Genomic DNA, 20,604 nt, shown 5'->3' with positions numbered 1-20,604 from the left:
ATAAACCTTCTTTTCTTCCTTTTAGAACTTTTTGATCCTACTGATGAAAGAGTGCTTCCATCTAGGTAGTAAGCTTTGTGTTTCCTTTTTGGGGCCTGCCCTACAAAAGACAGGCTAGATTATAATCTTACACTTTTTTTTCAAGTGACTGTTTCTTACAACCCTGTTTAGAGTTACAGTATTTATTATTTTGAGGGAAAATAGAGGAGGGAATAGGATGTAAAGAAGGGAGAGTTAAGAGGCTAATAACAGATACACTAAACTTGATTTTTAAATTTTTGTCAGGGGCTGACCTTTGTGTGAAGAACTGTTTCATATATTGTAAACCTTCTCAGTCTGTGCAGATTGTAGAAATATACTAGCTAGTTGTTTGCGTAGTCAGGCCTCTTAAAAAATTTTATTGCTATTTCTGTTACATTACTAATGTCATTTATGGACATCAGTACTAACTTTTTATAGTTTTTATATAGTTCTTATGGAGTTTATTTTGGCTTTTTCTGACTTTGTATTGTGCATTGTTTTTAAGGTTTTCTTTTCTCTTGGTCTAGTCAGTGCCTTTTTTTTTTTTTTTTTTTAGTCAGTGCTCTTTAGTTACATGTGTTTCAATTTTAAGCATCCAGAGATGAGTTTTTAATTTTTTTTTTTTTTTTTAAAAGAACGTGACAACTTTTCTCCTGGTTTTATAGTTTCTCTGTGGAGGATATAAAATATTGGATGTGGCTTTTCTTCCCAAATAATTCATGATTATTTGGGCAGAAAATGTATTTGCATACAGAAGTGTTTAACAGGATCATAAAAACCCCATGATGTTACCCACAACCAGGGCTGGTGGAGTTCAGGAGTGGCCTGATTCCTGCGGTTTGTCAAGGAGACCTGGCCTGGGCCCAAGGGTGGTGGTGCAGCTGGGATCCTCCAGGTGGAGGACTGTGAAGAGCAGTGGTATGTATGGTGGACAGGGAGCAGCAGATAGGTGTGGGCCAGCCTGGAGGGACATGGACTGCTTGAGTGCTCAGCCGCATCTAAATCTAGGAGAATGCAGCTGCTGATGCAGTGGACACATTCTGGGGGGGCACATTTATAAACTCAAGGCTAGACGCTATTGCACAAAGGGCTGTGAGTGTTAGGAAGAGTAGTCAGGACTCAGTCCTTCTAGCAGTGAGAACTCAGTTGAATCCTGATTCTGTAGCCCAAGGGTTCTCAAACTCTGTAGTTCATTAGGATCACCTGGAGTCTCGGTCAGATACTGGCCTGACCAGTGTCTGGCCCCACCCTTAGAATTTATGATTTCTTGGATTTGGGTAGGACTTGGGAATTTGCATTTCTGACATGGTTCCAAGTTCTGCTGATGATGTTTTCTTTTCAAAGTGTGTTGTGTCTGTACAGCCAAAGTCTAACTACCTTGAGAGTTTCAGAGACAGGAAGAGAGCTGATCCTGGGAAGATGGCATCAAACAGCTTTCAGAGGAAGTTGATCTGGGCTCGAGAGAGGATGGCTGTGCTATAATCACAGAGAGAAAGCCCAGGGTGGTAGTAAAGGGTTCACACCTTTCTTTATTGATCAACTTTGTCAATTCTGACACATTTTTTGTAGGTTTTGTTAACTAAGGCAGATAAAGTTTACCTCAGATCTTCTGTTACTTAATGTATCTGCCAACTTATCTCTTACCATCTTGTTTCATGTTTTTGCATAACTGGACATTTTTCTTTAAGACAGAAATTACTGTCTTTCTTCCTTGATAGTAATCTTTAGCATCTTGCTTATATATTTATGTTTCTCTGCCAGCATTCTTTCTTGTTTAATCTCAGCCATTCATGTGGTTGAGATTATGACTTTGATCTGAGTTAAGTAGCCTCTGATTCAGATAGTGGGCTTCCCTGGTGGCTCATGGGTAAGGAATCTTCCTGTCAGTGCAGGAGACACAGGTTTGATCCCTGGGTCAGGAGGATCCTCTGGAGAAGGAAATGGCAACCCACTTCAGTATTCTTGCCTGGAGAATCCCATGGACAGAGAAGCCTGGTGGGCTGTAGTACATGGGATCACAAAACAGTCGGACATGACTTAGCGACTAAACAACAACAAATTCAGAGTGTGGTTCTACACTAATTCTGTGATTCTCCAGCACCAACTGAATGTCTGATAATTCAGTCCAGTTCTGACACTTAACTACTGGAGTTCGGTCCTCACAAGTGAAGGGCTCAGTTCTCCAAGGCTGCCTCCACTTCAGATGCCAGACTCAGCTGGAATTCCCAGGTTACTCTCACATTTGCCTGACTGACTACAAATTTAGAGGTTTCCATAACCCTCTCAGGTTCAATAATTGCCTAGAAAAACTCACAAAATTCAGGAAAACACTTTGTTGGTTTATTATAAAGAAGACAGCTCAAAACAGCCAAGTGGAAGAGACGCAGAGGCAAGGTGTGGGGAAGGGGCTCAGAGCCTCCATGCCTTTTCTTGGCCCTCCAGCCTCCCAGCACATCTGTGTATTCACCAACCTGAAATATCCCCCAGTTTTTGTGCTCAAGAGATTTTATTTAATCTCCAACCTCTCTCTCTCTAGAGGTCAGGAGATGGTCCTGATAGTTTTCCCCTCTAATCACTATTGGGTCTTTCTGGTGACCAGCTCACATCATGGAGCTATCTAGAGGCCCCATCCTGAGTCAGTTCCTTAGCATAAGCTCAGGTATAGTGGAAAGGAGCTTGTTGTGAATATCAAAAGACACTCCTGAGTAAATTGCAAGGGTTTTAGAAGCTCTGTACCAGGAATCTAGACCAAAGACCAAATAAATATTTTTATTATACCACAGATTAAAAAGTATGATATTGGTGTTAAACATTTTAGCAGAACTCTGGAGTCCACATTATGAGTCCCATTTAATATGTTTAATAAGCAAAAAGAATGTGCTAATGATTAAGAAGTGTAAAGTTGATTTTGCATCTTGGCATACAGTAGCATGAAGAGGCAAAGGCATGTGTACATTTATTTGTTAACTTGGGCGTGGTGACTGATGATCTAGTAGTCTCTCTTAGCATTTGTACAGGATTTCACAAATTCAGTAAGTCAGTTCAGTCGTGTCCAACTCTTTGCGACCCTATGGACTGCAGTATGCCAGGCTTCCGTGTCCATCCCCAACTCCTGGAGCTTGCTCAAACTCATGTCCATAGAGTTGGTGTTGCCACCCAACCATCTCTGTTGTCCTCTTCTCCTCCCGTCTTCAGTCTTTCCCAGCATCAGAGTCTTTTCCAATAAGTCTTCACATCAGGTGGCCAAAGTACTAGAGTTTCAGCTTCAGCATCAGTCCTTCCTATGAATATTCAGGACTGATTTCCTTTAGGATGGACTGGTTGGATTTCCTTGCAGTCCAAGGGACTCTCAAGAATCTTTTCCAACACCACAGTTCAAAAGCATCAATTCTTTGGTGCTCAGCTTTCTTTATAGTCCCAACTCTCACATCCATATGTGATTACCAGAGAAAAGATAGCTTTGACTATGCAGACATTTGTCAGCAATGTAATCACAAACTGCTTTTTAATATGCTGTCTAGGTTTATCATAGCTTTTCTTCCAAAGACCAAGTGTCTTTTAATTTCATGGGTGCAGTCAACATATGCAGAAATTTTGGAGCCCAAGAAAATAGTCTGTCACTGTTTCCATTTTTCCCCTATCTATTTGCCATGAAGTGATTTAACTTGATACCATGATCTTTGTTTTTTGGATGTTGAGTTTTAAGCCAGCTTTTTCACTCTCCTCTTTCACTTTCATCAAGAGGCTGTTTAGTTCCTCTTTGCTTTCTGTCATAAGGGTGTTGTCATCTGCGTATCTGAGGTTATTGATATTTCTCCTGGCAGTCTTAATTCCAGCTTGTGCTTCATCCAGCCCAGCATTTTGCTTGATGTACTCTGCATAGAAGTTAAACAAGCAGGGTGAAAATATACAGCCTTGACATACTCCTTTCCTGATTTGGAACCAGTCTTTTGTTCCATGTCCAGTTTTAACTGTTGCTTCTTGACCTGCAAACATGTTTTGCAGGAGGCAGGTAAGGTGGTCTGGTATTCCCATCTCTTGAAGAATTTTCCAGTTTGTTGCGATCCACACAGTCAGAGGCTTTGCTGTAATCATTGAAGCCGAAGTAGATGTTTTTCTGGAATTTTCTTGCTTTTTCTATCATCCAGCAGATGATGGCAGTTTGATCTCTGGTTCCTCTGCCTTTTCTGAATCCAACTTTAACATCTGGAAATTCATGGTTCATGTACTGTTGAAGCATGACTTCAAGAATTTTGAGCATTACTTTGCTGGTGTGTGAGATGAGTGCAATTGTGCAGTAGTTTGAACATTCTTTGGCATTGCCTTTCTTTGGAATGGAATGAAAACTGACCTATTCCAGTCCTGTGGCCATTGCTGAGTTTTCCAAATTTGCTGGCATATTGAGTGCAGCACTTTAAAAGCATCATCTTTCAGGATTTGAAATAGCTCAGCTGGAATTCCATCATCTCCACTATCTTTGTTCTTAGTGATGATTCTAAAGCCTACTTGATTTTGCATTTTAGGATGTCTGGCTCTAGGTGAGTGATCACACCATTGTGGTTATCTGGGTCATTAAGGTCTTTTTGTATAGTTCTTCTGTGTATTATTGCCACCTCTTAATATCTTCTGCTTCTGTTAAGGACCGTATCTGTCCTTTATTGTGCTCATCTTTGCTTGAAATGTTCCCTTGTTATCTCTAATTTTCTTGAAGACATCTCTAGTCTTTCCCATTCTGTTGTTTTCCTCTATTTCTTTGCACTGGTCGCTGAGGAAGGCTTTCTTGTATCTTTTTGCTGTTCTTTGGAACTCTGCATTTAAATGGGTATATTTTTCCTTTTCTCCTTTGCCTTTCTCTTCTCTTCTTTTCTCAGCTATTTTTAAGGCCTCCTCAGACAACTGTTTTGCCTTTTTGCATTTCTTTTTCTTGGGGATGGTCTTGATCACTGCCTCCTGTACAGTGTCATGAACCTCCATCCGTAGTTCTTCAGACACTGTCTATCAGATCTAATCCCTTGAATCTATTTGTCACTTCCTCTGTTTAATCGTAAGGGATTTGATTTAGGTCACTACCCTTATGGCAGAAAGTGAAGAGGAACTAAAAAGCCTCTTGATGAAAGTGAAAGAGGAGAGTGAAAAAGTTGGCTTAAAGCTCAACATTCAGAAAATGAAGATCATGGCATCCGGTCCCATCACTTCATGGGAAATAGATGGGGAAACAGTGGAAACAGTGTCAGACTATTTTTTTGGGCTCCAAAATCACTGCAGATGGTGACTGCAGCCATGAAATTAAAAGACGCTTACTCCTTGGAAGGTAAGTTATGACCAACCTAGACAGCATATTAAAAAGCAGACATTACTTTGCCAACAAAAGTCTGTCTAGTCAGGGCTATGGTTTTTCTAGTAGTCATGTATAGATGTGAGAGTTGGACATAAAGAAAGCTGAGCGCCAAAGAATTGATACTTTTTCATTGTGGTGTTGGAGGAGGCTCTTGAGAGTCCCTTGGACTGCAAAGAGATCAAACCAGTGAGTTCTAAAGGAAATCAGTCCTGAATATTCATTGGAAGGACTGATGCTGAAGCTGAGAGTCCAATACCATGGCCACCTGATGTGAAGAGCTGACTTATTTGAAAAGACCCTGATGCTGGGAAAGATTGAGGGCAGGAGGAGAAGGGGACGACAGAGGATGAGATGGTTGGATTGCATCACCAACTCAATGGACATGAGTTAGGGTAGGTTCTGGGACTTGTTGTTGGACAGGGAGGCCTGGCATGCTGCAGCTCATGGGGTTGCAAAGACTCAGACACAACTGAGTGACTGAACTGAACTGAACTGAATAGAGGTTCTTCATCTTTGGCTGCAAAAATATAGTCAATCTGATTTTGGTATTGACCATCTAGTGATGTCCATATGTAGAGTCTTCTCTTGTGTTGTTGCAAGAGGGTGTTTGCTACCACCAGTGCATTCTCGGAAAAACTCTGTTAGCCTTTTACCTGCTTCGTTTTGTACTCCAAGGCGAAATCTGTCTGTTACTCCAGGTGTCTCTTGACTTCCTGCTTTTGCATTCCAGTCCTCTATAATGAAGAGGACATCTTTTTTGAGTGTTAGTTCTAGAAGGTCTTGTAGATCTTCATACAACTGTTCAAGTTCAGCTTCTTCAGCATTATTGGTCAGGTTATAGACTTGTATTACTATGATATTGAATGGTTTGCCTTGGAAACGAACAGAGATCATTCTGTTTTTTTTGAGATTGCATCCAAGTATTGCATTTCAGACTCTTATGTTGGCTGTGATGGCTACTCCATTTCTTCTAAGGGATTCTTGCCCACAGGAGTAGATATAATGGCCATCTCAGTTAAATTCTCCCATTCCTGTCCATTTTAGTTCACTGATTCCTAAAATGTTGATGTTCACTCTTGCCATCTCCTGTTTGACCGCTTCCAATTTGCCTTGATTCATGGACCTAACATTCCAGGTTCCTGTGCAATATTGCTTTTTATAGCATCAGACTTTACTTCTATCCCTGTCACATCCCCAACTGGGTGTTGTTTTTGCTTTAGCTCTGTGTCTTCATTTTTTGTGGAGTTATTTCTCTACTCTTCTCCAGTAGCATATAGGACACCTACCGACCTGGGAGTTCATCTTTCAGTGTCATACCTTTTTGCCTTTTCATTTTGTTGATGGGGTTCTCAAAGCAAGAATACTGAAGTGGTTTGCCATTCCCTTCTCCAGTGGACCACGTTTTGTCAGAACACTGCACAATGACCCGTCCATCTTGGGTGACCCCACACAGCATGACTCATAGTTTCATGGAGCTAGACAAAGCTGCCGTCCATGTGATCCATTTGGTTAGTTTTCTGTGATCGTGGTTTTCATTCTGTCTGCCCTCTGATAGATAGGGATAAGAGGCTTATGGAAGCTTCCTGATGGGAGAGACTGACTCAGGGGAAACTGGGTCTTCTTCTTATGGGTGGGGCCATGTTCGGTACATCTTTAGTCCAGTTTTCTGTTAGTGGGCATAGCTGTGTTCCTCCTGGTTGCTTGACCTGAGGCCAATCTGTGGTGGAGGTAATGAAGATAATGGTGACCTCCTTCAAAAGGCCCCATGCACACACTGCTGCACTCATTGCCCCTGACCCTGCAGCAGGCCACTGCCGAACCTAGCCTCCGCTGGAGACTGCTGGACAGTGACGGGCATGTCTGGGTCAGTAACTTGTGAGGTCACTGATCCTTTCTCCTGATTCCTGGTGCGTGGAAGGTTTTGTTTGTGCCCTCTAAGAGTCTGTTTGCCCAGTCCTGTGTAAGTTCTGGTGGCTCTATGGTGGGGTTAATGGTGACCTCCACCAAGGTTTTTGCCATACCCAGGTCTGCTGCACCCAGAGCCCCTGTGGCAGGCCACTGCTGACCCGTCCCTCCACAGGAGACACTCAGACACAGTTCTGGCTCGGTCTCTGTGGGTTGGGTGTACATTTTGTGCCCTTCTCCTGTCTGAGCAGCTCAGGCCCCCGGGTGCTTGGTGAGCATGCTGTCCCGAGGGGGCTGTGTGTCTCAATCACCTCCTGGTCCCAGCTGCTCAGTTTCCCAGGGGCACCATGAGAGTACCATATCAGGTGTGCTGTGTGTCTCTTCTGGAGAGCTGGTCTCACCCTAGACCCTCCTGGCCGATGTCAGCCGTCCAGGGTCTCAGGAAGTCAGCATTAGCAGCTGGGAGCCTCCTCACAGTTTGGTGGAAGATGTTTTCTCTGGGGGTGAGATTGTAGCAGTCCCTTGCCTTCCAGCTCTGGCTGTTGCAAGCCTGCCTCTGCCTCCAGGCATTCTCCTTTGGTATTCCCTCATTCCTTTGTTCTGTGAGCAGGCCAGGCTACCCGTTAGGTTGTTAGGTTAGAGCCTTTCTTGGGAATGTTCCCATTTCTGCATTTGTAGTTAGGTGTGTATTCTCTGGGGTTTTTTTTTTTTTTTTTTTTCTTCTGGGTATGTTGCCTTCTGAGATTCCAAAAGTCCCCACACACCTGTCTGTGAGAGGGTTTCCTACTGTGTGGAAACTTCAGGACTCCCTCCCCAGGACAGGTCTCTGTCCCTAACTCTTTTGTATCTCTTTTTGTCTTTTGTATTTTGTCCTACCTCCTTTTCGAAGAGATTGGGCTGCCTTTCTGGGTGCCTGGTGTCCTCTGCCAGTGTTCAGATGTTGTTTGGTGGAAGTTGCTCAGCATTCAGATGATCATTTGATGAATTTGTGGGGGAGAAAGTGGTCTCCCTATCCTATTCCTCCACCATCTTGAAGTATCTCCTTTTAGTTTTAATTAATTTTATTAATTGAGATCTTTAGTGTAATGGTTTATCTTATGTATCAACTTTGCCAAGCCATGTTGTCTAGATATTTGTTTGATTAAATATTATTCTGGATGTTTCTATGAAAGTGAATTTTGAATGAAATTCACATGTAAATCCATGGACTTTGAGTAAAGCAAATTACACTTCATAATGTGGGTGGGCCTCATCCAGTCACGTGAAGAGTCTGAGTAGAGAAAAGACTAACTGTCTTCCAGCAAGAAGAAATTTTCCCTCCAGATTGCCTTTGGACTCAAAACTGTAACATCAACTGTTCCTTGGTCCCCACCTTTCTTGCTTTCTTTGCAGTTTTTGGAGTTGAATTTCCACCATTGTGGAAGCCAATTCCTTAAAATAAATCAGTCTCCCCCTGCCACCAACACACGTGTAATCACCGCCCCCCCCCCCACCCCCCAGCCCATTCCTTTTCCGTTTTTGTGGAGAATTTTCAGTGATAAATTTAGATTGTTGTTCAGTCACTAAGTCATGTATGACTTTGCAACCCATGGACAACAGGCTTCTCTGTCCTCTGCTTTCTCCTGGACTTTGCTTAATTCATGTCCACTGAGTTGGTGATGCCGTTTAACCATCTCATTCTCTGTTGCCCCCTTCTCCTCCTGCCCTAGATCTTTCCCAGCATCAGATTCTTTTCCAGTGCATCGGCTCTTCCCATCACATGGCCAAAGTATTGGAGCTTCAGCAAAAGTTCTTCCAGTGAATATTCAGGTTAATTTCCTTTAGGATTGATTGGTTTGATCTCCTTGCTGACCAAGGAACTCTCAAGAGTCTTCTCCAGCTCTACAGTTCAAAAATATCAATTCTTCCATGCTCAGCCTTCTTTATGGTCCAACTCTCACATCATTACACGACTAATGGAAAAACCATAGCTTTGACTGTATGGACCATTGTTGGCAACACACTGTCTAGGTTTGTCATAGCTTACAGGGAGCAAGCATCTTTGAATTTCATGGCTACAGTCATCATCTGCAGTGATTTTGGAGCCCAAGAAAATAAAATCTCACTGTTTCCATTTTTCTTCCATCTATTTGCTGTGAAGTGATGTGCCCAGATGTCATGATCTTAGTTGTTTGAATGTTGAGTTTTAAGCCAGCTTTTTCCACTCTGCTCTTTCACCCTCAAGAGGCTCTTTAGTTTCTCTTCACTTTCAGCCATTAGAGTGGTATCATCTGCGTATCAAGGTTGTTGATATTTCTCCTGGCGTTTTCATTTTTGGCTGCAAAGAACATAATCAGTTGGATTTCGATGTTGACTATCTGGTGATGTCCATATGTAGAGTAGTCTCTTAGATTGTTGGAATAGGGTGTTTGCTGTGATCGGCGTGTTCTCTTGACAAAACTGTTAGCCTTTGCCCTGCTTCATTTTATCCTCTGAGGCCAACCTTGCCTGTTATTCTGGGTATCTCTTGACTTCCTGCTTTTGCATTCCAATCCCCTATGATGAAATGGACATCTTTTTTTGGTGTTAGTTTTAGAAGGTGTTGTGGGTTTTCGTAAGACTGCTCAACTTTGCCTTCTTCGGCATCAGTGTTTGGGGAGTAGACTTGCATTACTGTCATGTTGGATGGTTTGCCTTGGAAATGAACCAAGATCATTCTGTCATTGTTGAGATTGCACCCAAATACTGCATTTTGGACTCTCTTTATTGACTGTGAGGGCTACTCCATTTCTTCTAAGGGATTCTTGCCCACTGTATTAGATATAATGGCCATCTCAGTTAAATTCTCCCATTCCTGTCCAGTTGAGTTCACTGATTCGTAAGGTGTTAATGTTCAACCTTTCCATCTCCTGCTTGACCACTTCCAAGTTCCTATGCAATATTTTTTTTTTTTTTTTAAAAATTTTATTTTTAAACTTTACATAATTGTATTAGTTTTGCCAAATATCAAAATGAATCCGCCCCTATGCAATATTGTTCTTTACAGCATCAGACTTTACTTTCACCTCCAGTCACCTCCACAGATGAGCATTGTTCCACTGAGGCCCCGCCGTTTCATTCTTTCTGGAGCTATTAGTAAGTGCCATCTAATAGTATTCCCAGTAGTGTATTGGACATCTTCCGTCCTAGGGGGTCATCTTTCGTAGTATATTAGACATCTTCCCACCCGGGGGGCTCATCTTTTGGCGTCATATCTTTTTGCCTTTTCATATTCTCCGTGGAGTTCTCCAGGCAAGAATACTAGAGTCGGTTGCCATTTCTTCCTCCAGTGGACCATGTTTTGTCACAACCCTTCACTATGACCCATCTGTCTTGGGTGACCTGGCATGGTTTTGGTCATAGATTTCGTTGTGTTATGCAAGCTCCTTCGCAACAACAAGGCTGTGATCCATGAAGGGGAATGTTCTTAGATACCTGTAGTTCTTTTTTTTTTACTTACAGTCTATTTTTTTTTTTAATTGAGAAGTCTGTATTAGTGAACAAGCTTTCTTCAAGGTAGTGATTAAAGTGAAAATAAAACACAGTTGAACTTATGTTGCGCAGTAGAATGCAGGAGTCTTGGTGGCCCTGGGCCGTTTTAGGAGTGCTGCTCCAGCTGTGGTCCTGCCTGTGTGGGGAGAACTGCACAAAGGGGTTGCCTGTACCTCTAGCCTTCTGCTTACTCTGGACCTCAAGCATAGCGACTAAGCAAGAACAACTCCTCTTTCTGTAGGTCCTCTACCAAGCACCTTCGGACAGTGCTTTGAGAGGAAATCTCATTGGGTGGTTGTGAAAAATCTTCTTACTGTACTAGAACAGGAGAGTGTTAAAGTCTTCTAGTCCTCATTTCATCTCCTGAAATCTGCTCTTCCCCTTCAGGGTGTTACCCTGGAACGTTAGGAAGATCAACTCCCCGACTCCTGTATCCCCATCTTTCCATTATCTGTGCTGTGTGTGTGTTCCATAATAGTTTATGTTCTGTTTGTTTGCTCTCTGTAAACTTTTGAGCCCTGTGTTAATGGAAAGAAGAAAGACATACTTAACCTTTTGTCTCAGAGCTTGTTGTGGAGCTCTTCTTGGTTGTTTTTGTATCCTCAAGTGACTGCCTCCTGCGTTTGCTATTGTAAACGTTCTTGTTTATGCTCCTGAGAGTAAAACTTGAGTTGTGTTTAGTGATGCTTCTTGTCTGCTTCCTGGTGATGAAAGATTATATTGCTGATGTTATATTAGCATTTTGTGTTTTTATTTGTAATATTTACAATGAGATTTGCATCAGAGGTTGACAGACTTACTCTAAACGGCCAGGGGACCCACTTTTGGGACCCTGCAGTTGTGCCAAAGCAGCCATACACAAAACTTCACATTGAAATGTAAAGTTTTTATAATGTTTTCATTAGAAAATAGTCTTTTGATTACTTTTCAACCATTTAAGATGTGAAATCTTTTCTTAGCTTTCAGACCGTACATGAGCCAGCTTCAGGCTGGAGTTTGCCCCCAGCCTTGTAGGCAGACCCTATGGGCGTGTAGGGCCCAGCAGTTACAGCCTACACTGCGTTCTAGCCCAAGCTCTTTGCCTGAACTGTACTGTGAGGTGCAGTATCTTTTGCATCTGTGAACAGGAGACAGAAGCCTGCCTGCTGGAAGAATTTTTTGTAAGGATTAAAAAGAATAATGCTCTGCTGTATGGCCAGGTACTTTGTATTGTACACTTCAGCTTATTTTCACTTTTCTTGTGCTGTTTCATTTTTGTCCCCCTTCTTCAGTCCTGCTTTTTTGAAATGTGATCTGTCTTGGTGAATATTCAATGTATACTTTAAAAAGAAGGCATGTTCTACTCTTATTGGATAGCTTGTTGTATAAAGTGTTGATCACATCTGTTTGGTTTATGCTTATGATTTTCAGTTCCTTATCAGTGCTGGTTTTCTCTCTGCTTGTTTTGTTACTGACAGGGTAGTATTGGTGTCTCTAACATAATTGTGGATTTGTCCATTTTTCCTTTTAGTTGTTGTTTTGTATGTTTTGGGGCTTTATTTTGACTTCATACACATGCAAGGTTGTTATGTTTTCTTTGGTGAATTTACTGCTTTATTATTATGTTATATTCTGCTTTATCTCCAGTAATTTTCTTTTCTCTGGCATCCGTTTTATATGATATTAAAATAGTCATTTCAACTTTCTTTTGATTAGTATTGTTTGGTATATATATATTTTCCATTTATTTACTTCTAATCTCCTTATATTTTTATATTCCAAGTGAGTTTTGTAGAGATTGCATGTAGTTGGGTCATTTTTAGAAAATCCATTGTGACAGTCCATCTTTTGTGTTCAGATCATTTATAGTATAATTCATGATATGTTTAGATTTTAAGACTTCTCGTCTTACTATTTGTTTTCTGTTTCTGCTCTGTTTTCTGTTTCTCTCACCTACCTTTTTTGGATATTGGAACATTGTTTTTAAGTTGTTGCTGCTGCTCAGTCCTGTCTGACTCTTTGCGACCCCATAGACTGCAGCACACCAGGGTTCCCTGTCCTTCACCACCTCCTGGAGCTTGCTCAAACTCATGTCCATTGAGTGAGTGATACCATCCAACCATCTCTTCCTCTGTTGTCCCCTTCTCCCTTCAATCTTTCCCAGCATTAGGGTCTTTTCTAATGAGTCAGCTCTTTGCATCAGGTGGCCAAAGTATTGGAGCTTCAGCATTAGTATCAGTCCTTTCAATGCCTATTCAGGATTGATTTCCTTTAGGATTGACAGGTTTGATCTCCTTGCAGTCGAGGGGAGTCTTCTCCAACACGACAGTTCAAAAGCATCAATTCTTGGGCTCTCAGCCTTCTTTATGGTCCAGCTCTGACATCCATACATGACTACTGGAAACATAATAGCTTTGACTGTATGGACCTTTTTGGCAAAGTAACGTCTGTGCTTTTTAATTTGCTGTCTAGGTTTGTTATAGCTTTCCTTCCACGGAAGAAGCAGCTTTAATTTCATGGCTGCAGTCACTGTCAGCAGTGATTTTGGAGCCCAAGAAAATAGTCCATCACTGTTTCCATTTTTTCCCCATTTATTTCCCATGAAATGATGAGACTGGATGCCATGATCTTAGTTTTTTGAATGTTGAATTTTAAGTCAGCTTTTTCACTCTGCTCTTTCACCTCATTAAGAGGCTCTTTAGTTACATTACAAAAATAATCTATGTTTTGTTGGATTTATTTTTTATTCCCTTTTTTCTTTATGGGCCACGTTGTATGGCTTGCAGGATCTCATTTCCCAACCAGGGACTGAACCCAAACCCTTGATGGTGAGAGTGCAGAGTCCCAACCACTGGACTGCCAGGGAATCCTTGATATTTCTGTAAATAAAAGAGGTACCGTTAACCATAGATATGGCATGACGTTGAGGGAATGGGACATAAGTAGTATACTGTGACAAGGGCTTTTTCTTTGGCCTCAGGGGCAGAACGTTGAGTTAATTATACTTGTCAGTTCCTGACACACTATTTCCAAATCGATATTTTTAAGTGTTTTTCTGTCTAATGAATTTGTTTTTGTGTTTTTATTTTATTTTATTTTTTTGTGTGTTTTTATTTTAAATACACTGGTATTTAAAACATACTCGTGTACAGTGTTCACACATTATGCTATGTCTGAGGTGCGTTAGATTGCTGTGAGCCTTTGTCTCCATGTCTCCCGTCACAGGCCTGTCCCAGAGCTCTGTGGGCATGTGCCTGGAGGCGACTGCTGGACCTCCCGTGCCCTAGATTGCTCTTCAGGTGGGCTGTGGGCGCAACTCCTCCACAGCTGTGTCTGAAGATTTGTGCCTCCAGCTCCACATTTCTCCTGACACTTGGCATTATTTAGTTATTGAACTAAATAATAATAGCCCTCATCATCGAGGGCTTAATCCCTGGCATCTGTTGTTCTAGGCCCTTGGGAAACAGAGCAAAACCAGATGGAAAAGGAATAAAAGGTCCTGCCTTGGAGCTTTTATTTTAGCTTTCTAACAGTTGTGAGTTTGGTGAGTGTAAAGTAATATTTCATTGTTTTAATTTATACTTTTTCTAAGTATGAATTTAGTATCTTTTCATAGCATTAGCTTTTTGGGGTTGCTTCTGTTGGACATTTGATATTTTTCTTATAGAATGTCGGAGTTTCTTTTATACCTTGTTGGTTTTAGATACTCTTTACTATCTGTGGTATGATACACTCTTTTTTCACAGATGTAGATGTAATAGTGGATGCTAAATAACAACACAGGTTTGAACTATGCAGGTCCACATATGAGCAGATTTTTTTTCAGTAGTAAGTACTATGGTACTGCATGATCGGTGGTTTGAATTGCTGGATATGGAAGAACTGTGGATTTTTGACTGCACATGTTCAAGAGTCAACTATTTCTAATTACTATTTAGGAAATAGTTTCTATTATTTAGAAAATAGTTCATTTAGTAGCGGTCTTCTAGGATAGGATACATTTACACTTCAAGGTGAATATTAGTTCTCTCTTAACTTGCTAAGTAAGGAGTTTCATAACAATTTTTCTTAGGCCAACTAGTCAGTGGCCTAAAGTTGTGGTACTCAGTTTACTTCTGTATTGCAGCATTGCTGAATTACTATTTCAGTTGGTAGTGGCCCTGTGTAACATTGGTTCTCAGTTGGTGTGGGGTAGGGCAGTGTATAGAGTTGAAGATGATTTTTGAATCATATTCCCATTCCATGTCCTCCCTTACTGTGGACACACTGCAATTGGAAATCACTGGATAAAAACAATTAATGTTAATATCAAAGACTTAAGATTTTTAGTTGAGAAATATAGTAGGAAATCGATAGTATGTCTTGGAAGACATACGTCAAAGAACAGTTTGAATGATATTTTGATTTTTCAAATGAAAAGAGTCACTGGGCCATTCATTACTTCTTAAATCACACTGTATGTTATGTTGATGAGTCATGTAATTTTTTCTTCCCAATTGTCAAATGGTCAGCTAATGATGTGTGTTGCAACTTAACTTTTCCATTTTTTGGGTGAAAATTTGCAAAGAGACTGGCAAGTGTTATGTTACATTTTAAAAAGCAATTTATATACTTAAATTTATAAAAAATTTTCCAGATGATGGTGTTGATACTCAGATTGGAACAAAGAAAGAAGATCTGAATGACAAAGAGAAAAAAGAAGAGGAAGAAACTCCTGCACCTGCATATAGGGCCAAGTCAATCCTAGAGAGCTGGGTATGGGGTAAGCAACCAGGTATGAAGATCTACTCAAATTCTAGTTTTTTGAAATGAATGGCTTGGCATTCATTTTCTAGATAAAGTAGATGGACTTTATTTTTGTCATGGGATTTTTAAAAATTAAACTTAAATTTTTATATTTTAGTAGTGCGCTCAGTCACTTGGTTGTATCTGACTCTTTGCCACTGTATGGACTGTAGCCCACCAGGCTCCTCTGTCCATGGGATTTTCCTGGAAAGAGTACTGGAGTGGGTTTGCATTTCCTCCTCCAAGTTTATATTTTAGTAGACTGTGCATAGCATACATTTTACCATTTCAGTCAGTTTTAAGCGTACCGTTTAGTGACATTAAATACATTCACACTGTTGTATACCATCCATTTCCAGAGCCTCTTTATCTTCCGAAACGGAAACTTCCCTTCCTTGCCTTGGAAATCACTTTCTGTCTTTAGGATTTTGACTAGTCTAGTTACCTCATTTAAGATGGTTGCCATCCAGCCATCTCATCCTCTGTCGGCCCCTTCTGCTGCTTTCAATCCTTCCCGGCATCAGGGTCTTTTCCAGTGAATCAGCTGTTTGTATCAGAGGGCCAAAGTATTGGAGTTTCAGCTTCAGTATCTGTCCTTCCAGTGAATATTCAGGGTTGATTTCCTTTTGAATTGACTGGTTTGATCTCCTAACTGTCCAAGGTTAATACATGATATTTGTTTTTCTCTTTCTGACTTAACTTCACTCTGTATAATAGGCTCTAGGTTCATCCACCTCAGTTCACCCGAGTCACATTTGTTCCTTTTTATGGCTGAGTGATATTCCTTTGTATATATGTACTGTTGCCCATATATACTTCTTTATCCATTCATCTGTCACTGGACATCTAGGTTGCTTCCATGTCCTGGCCATTGTAAGTAGTGTTGCGACAAACATTGGGGCGCATGTGTCTTTTAGAATTGTGGTTTTCTCTGCCCATTTTTTAATTGAATTGGTTTTTTGTTTTAATGTTGAGTGAGATTTTGTACGTTAATCCTTATTGGATATATTGTTTATAAATATCATCTATTCAGTGGGCAGCTTTATCATTTTGTTGATAGTTTTCTTCACTGTGCAGAAGCTTTTTAGTTTGATGAGGTCCCATTAGTTTATTTTTGCTTTTGTGTCCCTTGCCTGAAGAAACATATCCAGAAAGATATTGCTAGGACCAGTGTCAAAGAGCATATTGCCTAGTTTTTCTAGAAGTTTCATGGTTTCAGGTCTTTCATATAAGTCTTATAGTTTAAAATCAGGGAGCATGATACCTCTAGCTTTGTTCTATCTCAAAAATATTTTAAATATTTGAGATTTTTTGTTTATGTTTCTGTACAAATTTTAGGATTATTTGTTCTAGTTCTTTAAAAAATGTCATTGAAATTTTGATAGGAATTGCATTGAATCTGTAGATGGGTGGTATGGTCATTTAAGTAATATTAATTCTTTCATTATATGAGCACAGTATGTCTTACATTGTCAGGTTCCTTTATCAGTGTCTTACAGTTTTTTAACTACAGTTCTTTTACCTCCTTAGATTTATTCCTAGCTATTTTATTCTTTTTGATGCAGTTGTCATTAGGACCCTTTTTCCTAATTTCTCATTCTGATAGTTCATTGTGAATAGAAATGCAACAGGTTTGTGTTTATTAATTTTGTATCCTAAAACTTTACCAAATTCATTGACGAGTTCTGATAATTCTTTTGAGTGTCTTCAGGATTTTATGTCATGACATTACAAGCAGTGACAGTTTTACTTACTCCTTTACAGTTTAGATTACTTTTTCTTCTTTGCTGTGGCTAGAACTTCAAATACAGTGTTGAAAAAATGTTGTGAGAGTGGGTATCCTTGTACCTTATATTAGAGGAAATGTTTCAGCTTTTCAGCATTGAGTATGGTGGTGCTGCTGCTGCTGCTAAGTCGCTTCAGTCGTGTCCGACTCTGTGCGACCCAATGGATGGCAGCCCACCAGGTTCCCCCGTCCCTGGGATTCTCCAGGCAAGAACACTGGAGTGGGTTGCCATTTCCTTCTCCAGTGCATGAAAGTGAAAAGTGAAAGTGAAGTCGCTCAGTCGTATCAGACTGTTCGCGACCCCAAGGACTGCAGCCTACCAGGCTCCTCTGTCCATGGGATTTTCCAGGCAAGAGTACTGGAGTGGGGTGCCATTGCCTTCTCCGGAGTATGGTGTTAGCTCTGGGCTTATCATAAATAGCCTTTATTACATTGACGTATGTTCCCTCTTTACCCACTATATTGAGAGTATTTATGATAAATGTGTATTGAGTTATGGCAAATGCTTTTTCTGCATCTATTGAGGTGATTATATGATATTTATCCTTCAGTTTGTTACTATTGTATAGCACATTGATTGATTTGTGGATGTTGATCTATTTTTGTATCCGTGGAAAGCGTCTGCCTGGAATTCAGGAGACCCGGGTTCGATCCCTGGGTCGGGAAGATCCCCTGGAGAAGGAAATGGCAACCCACTCCAGTACTCTTGTCTGGAGAATCCCATGGAGGGAGGAGCCTGGTAGGCTACAGTCCATGGGGTCGCAAAGAGTCGGACATGACTGAGCGACTTCACTCACTCATGATTCTTTTAATGTATTGTTGATTTTTTTGATGAATATTTTGTTGAATATTTTTGCATTTGTGAACATCAGGGTAATTGTGCTGAAATTTTCTTTTCTGGTGGTTGTCCTGTCTGTTTTTGGTATCAGGGTAATCCTGGTCTTATAAAATGAGTTTGGAAGTATTCCGTCCTTTTTTTTTCGTTTTTTCCTTTATCCTTGGAAGAATTTGAGAAGAATTAGAATTAATTCTTCTTTGAAGGTTTTGCATAATTCCCCAGTGAAGTCCTTTGGTCCTGGAGTTTGTTTGTTGGGAGGTTTTTGATGAATAATTCAGTCTCCTTACAGGTTATTGGTCTGGTCATATTTTCTATTTCTTAATGATTCAGTCTTGAAATTTTATATGTTTCTAGGAATTTATTTCATCTAGTCTTCAGTTGGTGTATAGTTGTATTTCTCTGGTGCCAGTTGTAACAGTTTCTTTTATATTTATGATTTTATTTATTTGGGCCCTCTCTGTTTCTTGGTGATTCTAGCTAACAGTTTGTCAGTTTTATCTTTTCAAAAAACAGCTGTTGGTTTTATTGATCTTTTATATCATCTTTTTATTCTCTTTGAATTGTTCCCACTCTTATCTTTATTGTTTCCTTCCATCTGATAACTTCGGGCTTCATTTGTTCTTTCTTTTCATTTCTTTTTTTTTTTTTTTTTGAGTTTATTGAGGTGTTTACTTAGGTTATTTAGTTTCTTGTTTGAGATTTTTCTTTTTTTCTTTTTCTTTTTTTGGGGTAGACGTTTATCTTTCTGAACTTCCCTGTTAGAACTGCTCTTGCTGTATCTGGTAAGTTTGGTAGGTTGCAGTTCTGTTTTTCTTTGTCTGAAGGTATTTTTAAAAATTTCTCTTTTGATTTCTTCACTGACCCATTATTCTTCAGTGGCGTGTTGTTGTATCTCCATGTGTTGTGAATTTTCCAGTTTTCTTTTTGTAATTGATTTCCAATTTCATAACTTAATAGTTTGGAAAGATTCTTGATGTTATTTCAGTCTAATGAAGTTTGTTGTGGCCTAATATGTTTTTTGTTATGGAGAATGTTTCATGTGCGCTTGAGAAGAATGTGTATTCTGTTACTTTTGGATGGAATGAACTGTATATTAACTGTTAAGGCCGTCAGGTCTTACGTTGTCATTTAAGTCTGATGTTATTTTAGTGATTTTTCTGTCTGAATGATTTATCTGTTGATGTAAGTGAGTCCTGTACTATTATTGTATAGCAATTGATTTCTCTTTTTAGGTCTGTTAAGATTTGCTTTGTATATGGTTATGCCTATGTTAGATGTATAACTATTTTACAAATGTTAGTCCTTTTGTTAGACTCACCTCTTTATCATTACGTAATGCTCTTCTTTGTCTCCTGTTACAGTTCTGTTTTAAAATTTATTTATCTAATCTAAGTGTAGGTACCCCAGGTTTCTTTAGGTTTTCATTTGCATGGAGTATCTTTTTCCATCCCTTCATTTTCAGTCTGTGTGTTGTCCTTGTCTGAAGATAGTCTTTTGTAGGTAGAATATAGGTGACTATTACTTATTTATTTTTATTTTGTATTGGGGTATAGCTGATTAACAGTGTTGTGACAGTTTCAGGTGACCAGCAAAGAGGCTCAGTCATGCATGCACATGTATGCATTCTCCTCAGACTCACTTCCTATCTGGGCTGCTACATAACATCGAGTAGGTCCCGTGTGACATACCTACAGTAGGTCCTTGTGGGTTATCCACTGTAAGTATAGCAGTGTGCCCATGTCCATCTCAGACTCCCTGGACTTGCTAGATTTCAGTGTCTGCTTCCTCCCCGTTTGGCAGGTTTGTACCTGTGTTACATTGCATCACTTCTCTGCGCCTTTCTCCGCGTCTTCTCCTTCTGGGGCCCTGCAAATGTTAGTCTGCTTGATGTTGTGTCATGTATCCCTTAAGCTGTTTCCGCATTTTTTTCATTCTTTTTTCTTTTTGTTGCTCTGATTAGGTGAATTACCCTGTCTTTGAGTTCACTGAGCCTTTCTGCTGCTTCATGTAATGTGCTGGTGAATCCTTCTAGCATAGTTTTAGTTCAGCGCGGTTTTATTTTTTGCAGTGTATTTTTGGTCTTGATTCAGATTGGGCAACTTCCAGCTTTTAATTTTTTTTTTCCATTCTACTGTTGAGCCTTTTCACTGAACTTTTTATTTTGGTTCCAAAATTTCCATTTGGTTCTTTTTTTTTTTTTTTAAAGACATCTTTTTTGACTTAGGTTTTCTATTTTCTCATGTTTCAAGTGTGTTTTTGGTTTTGAGGCATTTTTAATCTGTGGCTTCTTTAAAATCTTTTTCAGAGTATTCTAATGTCTCTGTCATCTTGGTTTTTCCATCTGTTGATTGTCTTTTGAAAATTAATTTTGAGATCTTCCTGGTTCGTGATGTGGTGAGTAACTTCTGTTGAAACACAGGCATCTTCATGTTATATCCTGAG

The 20,604-nt window shown here is 40.0% G+C and overlaps 1 protein-coding gene across 5 annotated transcripts in view; it reads left to right on the top strand.

Moving 5' to 3' along the window:
* Window positions 1-20,604, top strand: part of HERC2 (HECT and RLD domain containing E3 ubiquitin protein ligase 2) — a 234,718-nt gene that overhangs the window by 19,284 nt on the left and 194,830 nt on the right. For 4 of the 5 annotated variants that reach the window (XM_061431346.1, XM_061431353.1, XM_061431369.1 and 1 more), the window contains one exon: window positions 15,390-15,527. The exons of the other annotated variant lie outside the window; for it this stretch is intronic. In XM_061431346.1, the coding sequence (XP_061287330.1) occupies window positions 15,390-15,527 (138 nt within the window). The remainder of the gene's footprint in view (window positions 1-15,389; window positions 15,528-20,604) is intronic. 5 annotated transcript variants of the gene reach the window in all.

The sequence above is a fragment of the Bos javanicus genome, chromosome 2 (assembly GCF_032452875.1).
Source record: "Bos javanicus breed banteng chromosome 2, ARS-OSU_banteng_1.0, whole genome shotgun sequence".
Taxonomy (NCBI): domain Eukaryota; kingdom Metazoa; phylum Chordata; class Mammalia; order Artiodactyla; family Bovidae; genus Bos; species Bos javanicus.
This window is presented reverse-complemented; position numbering and strand designations above follow the sequence as displayed.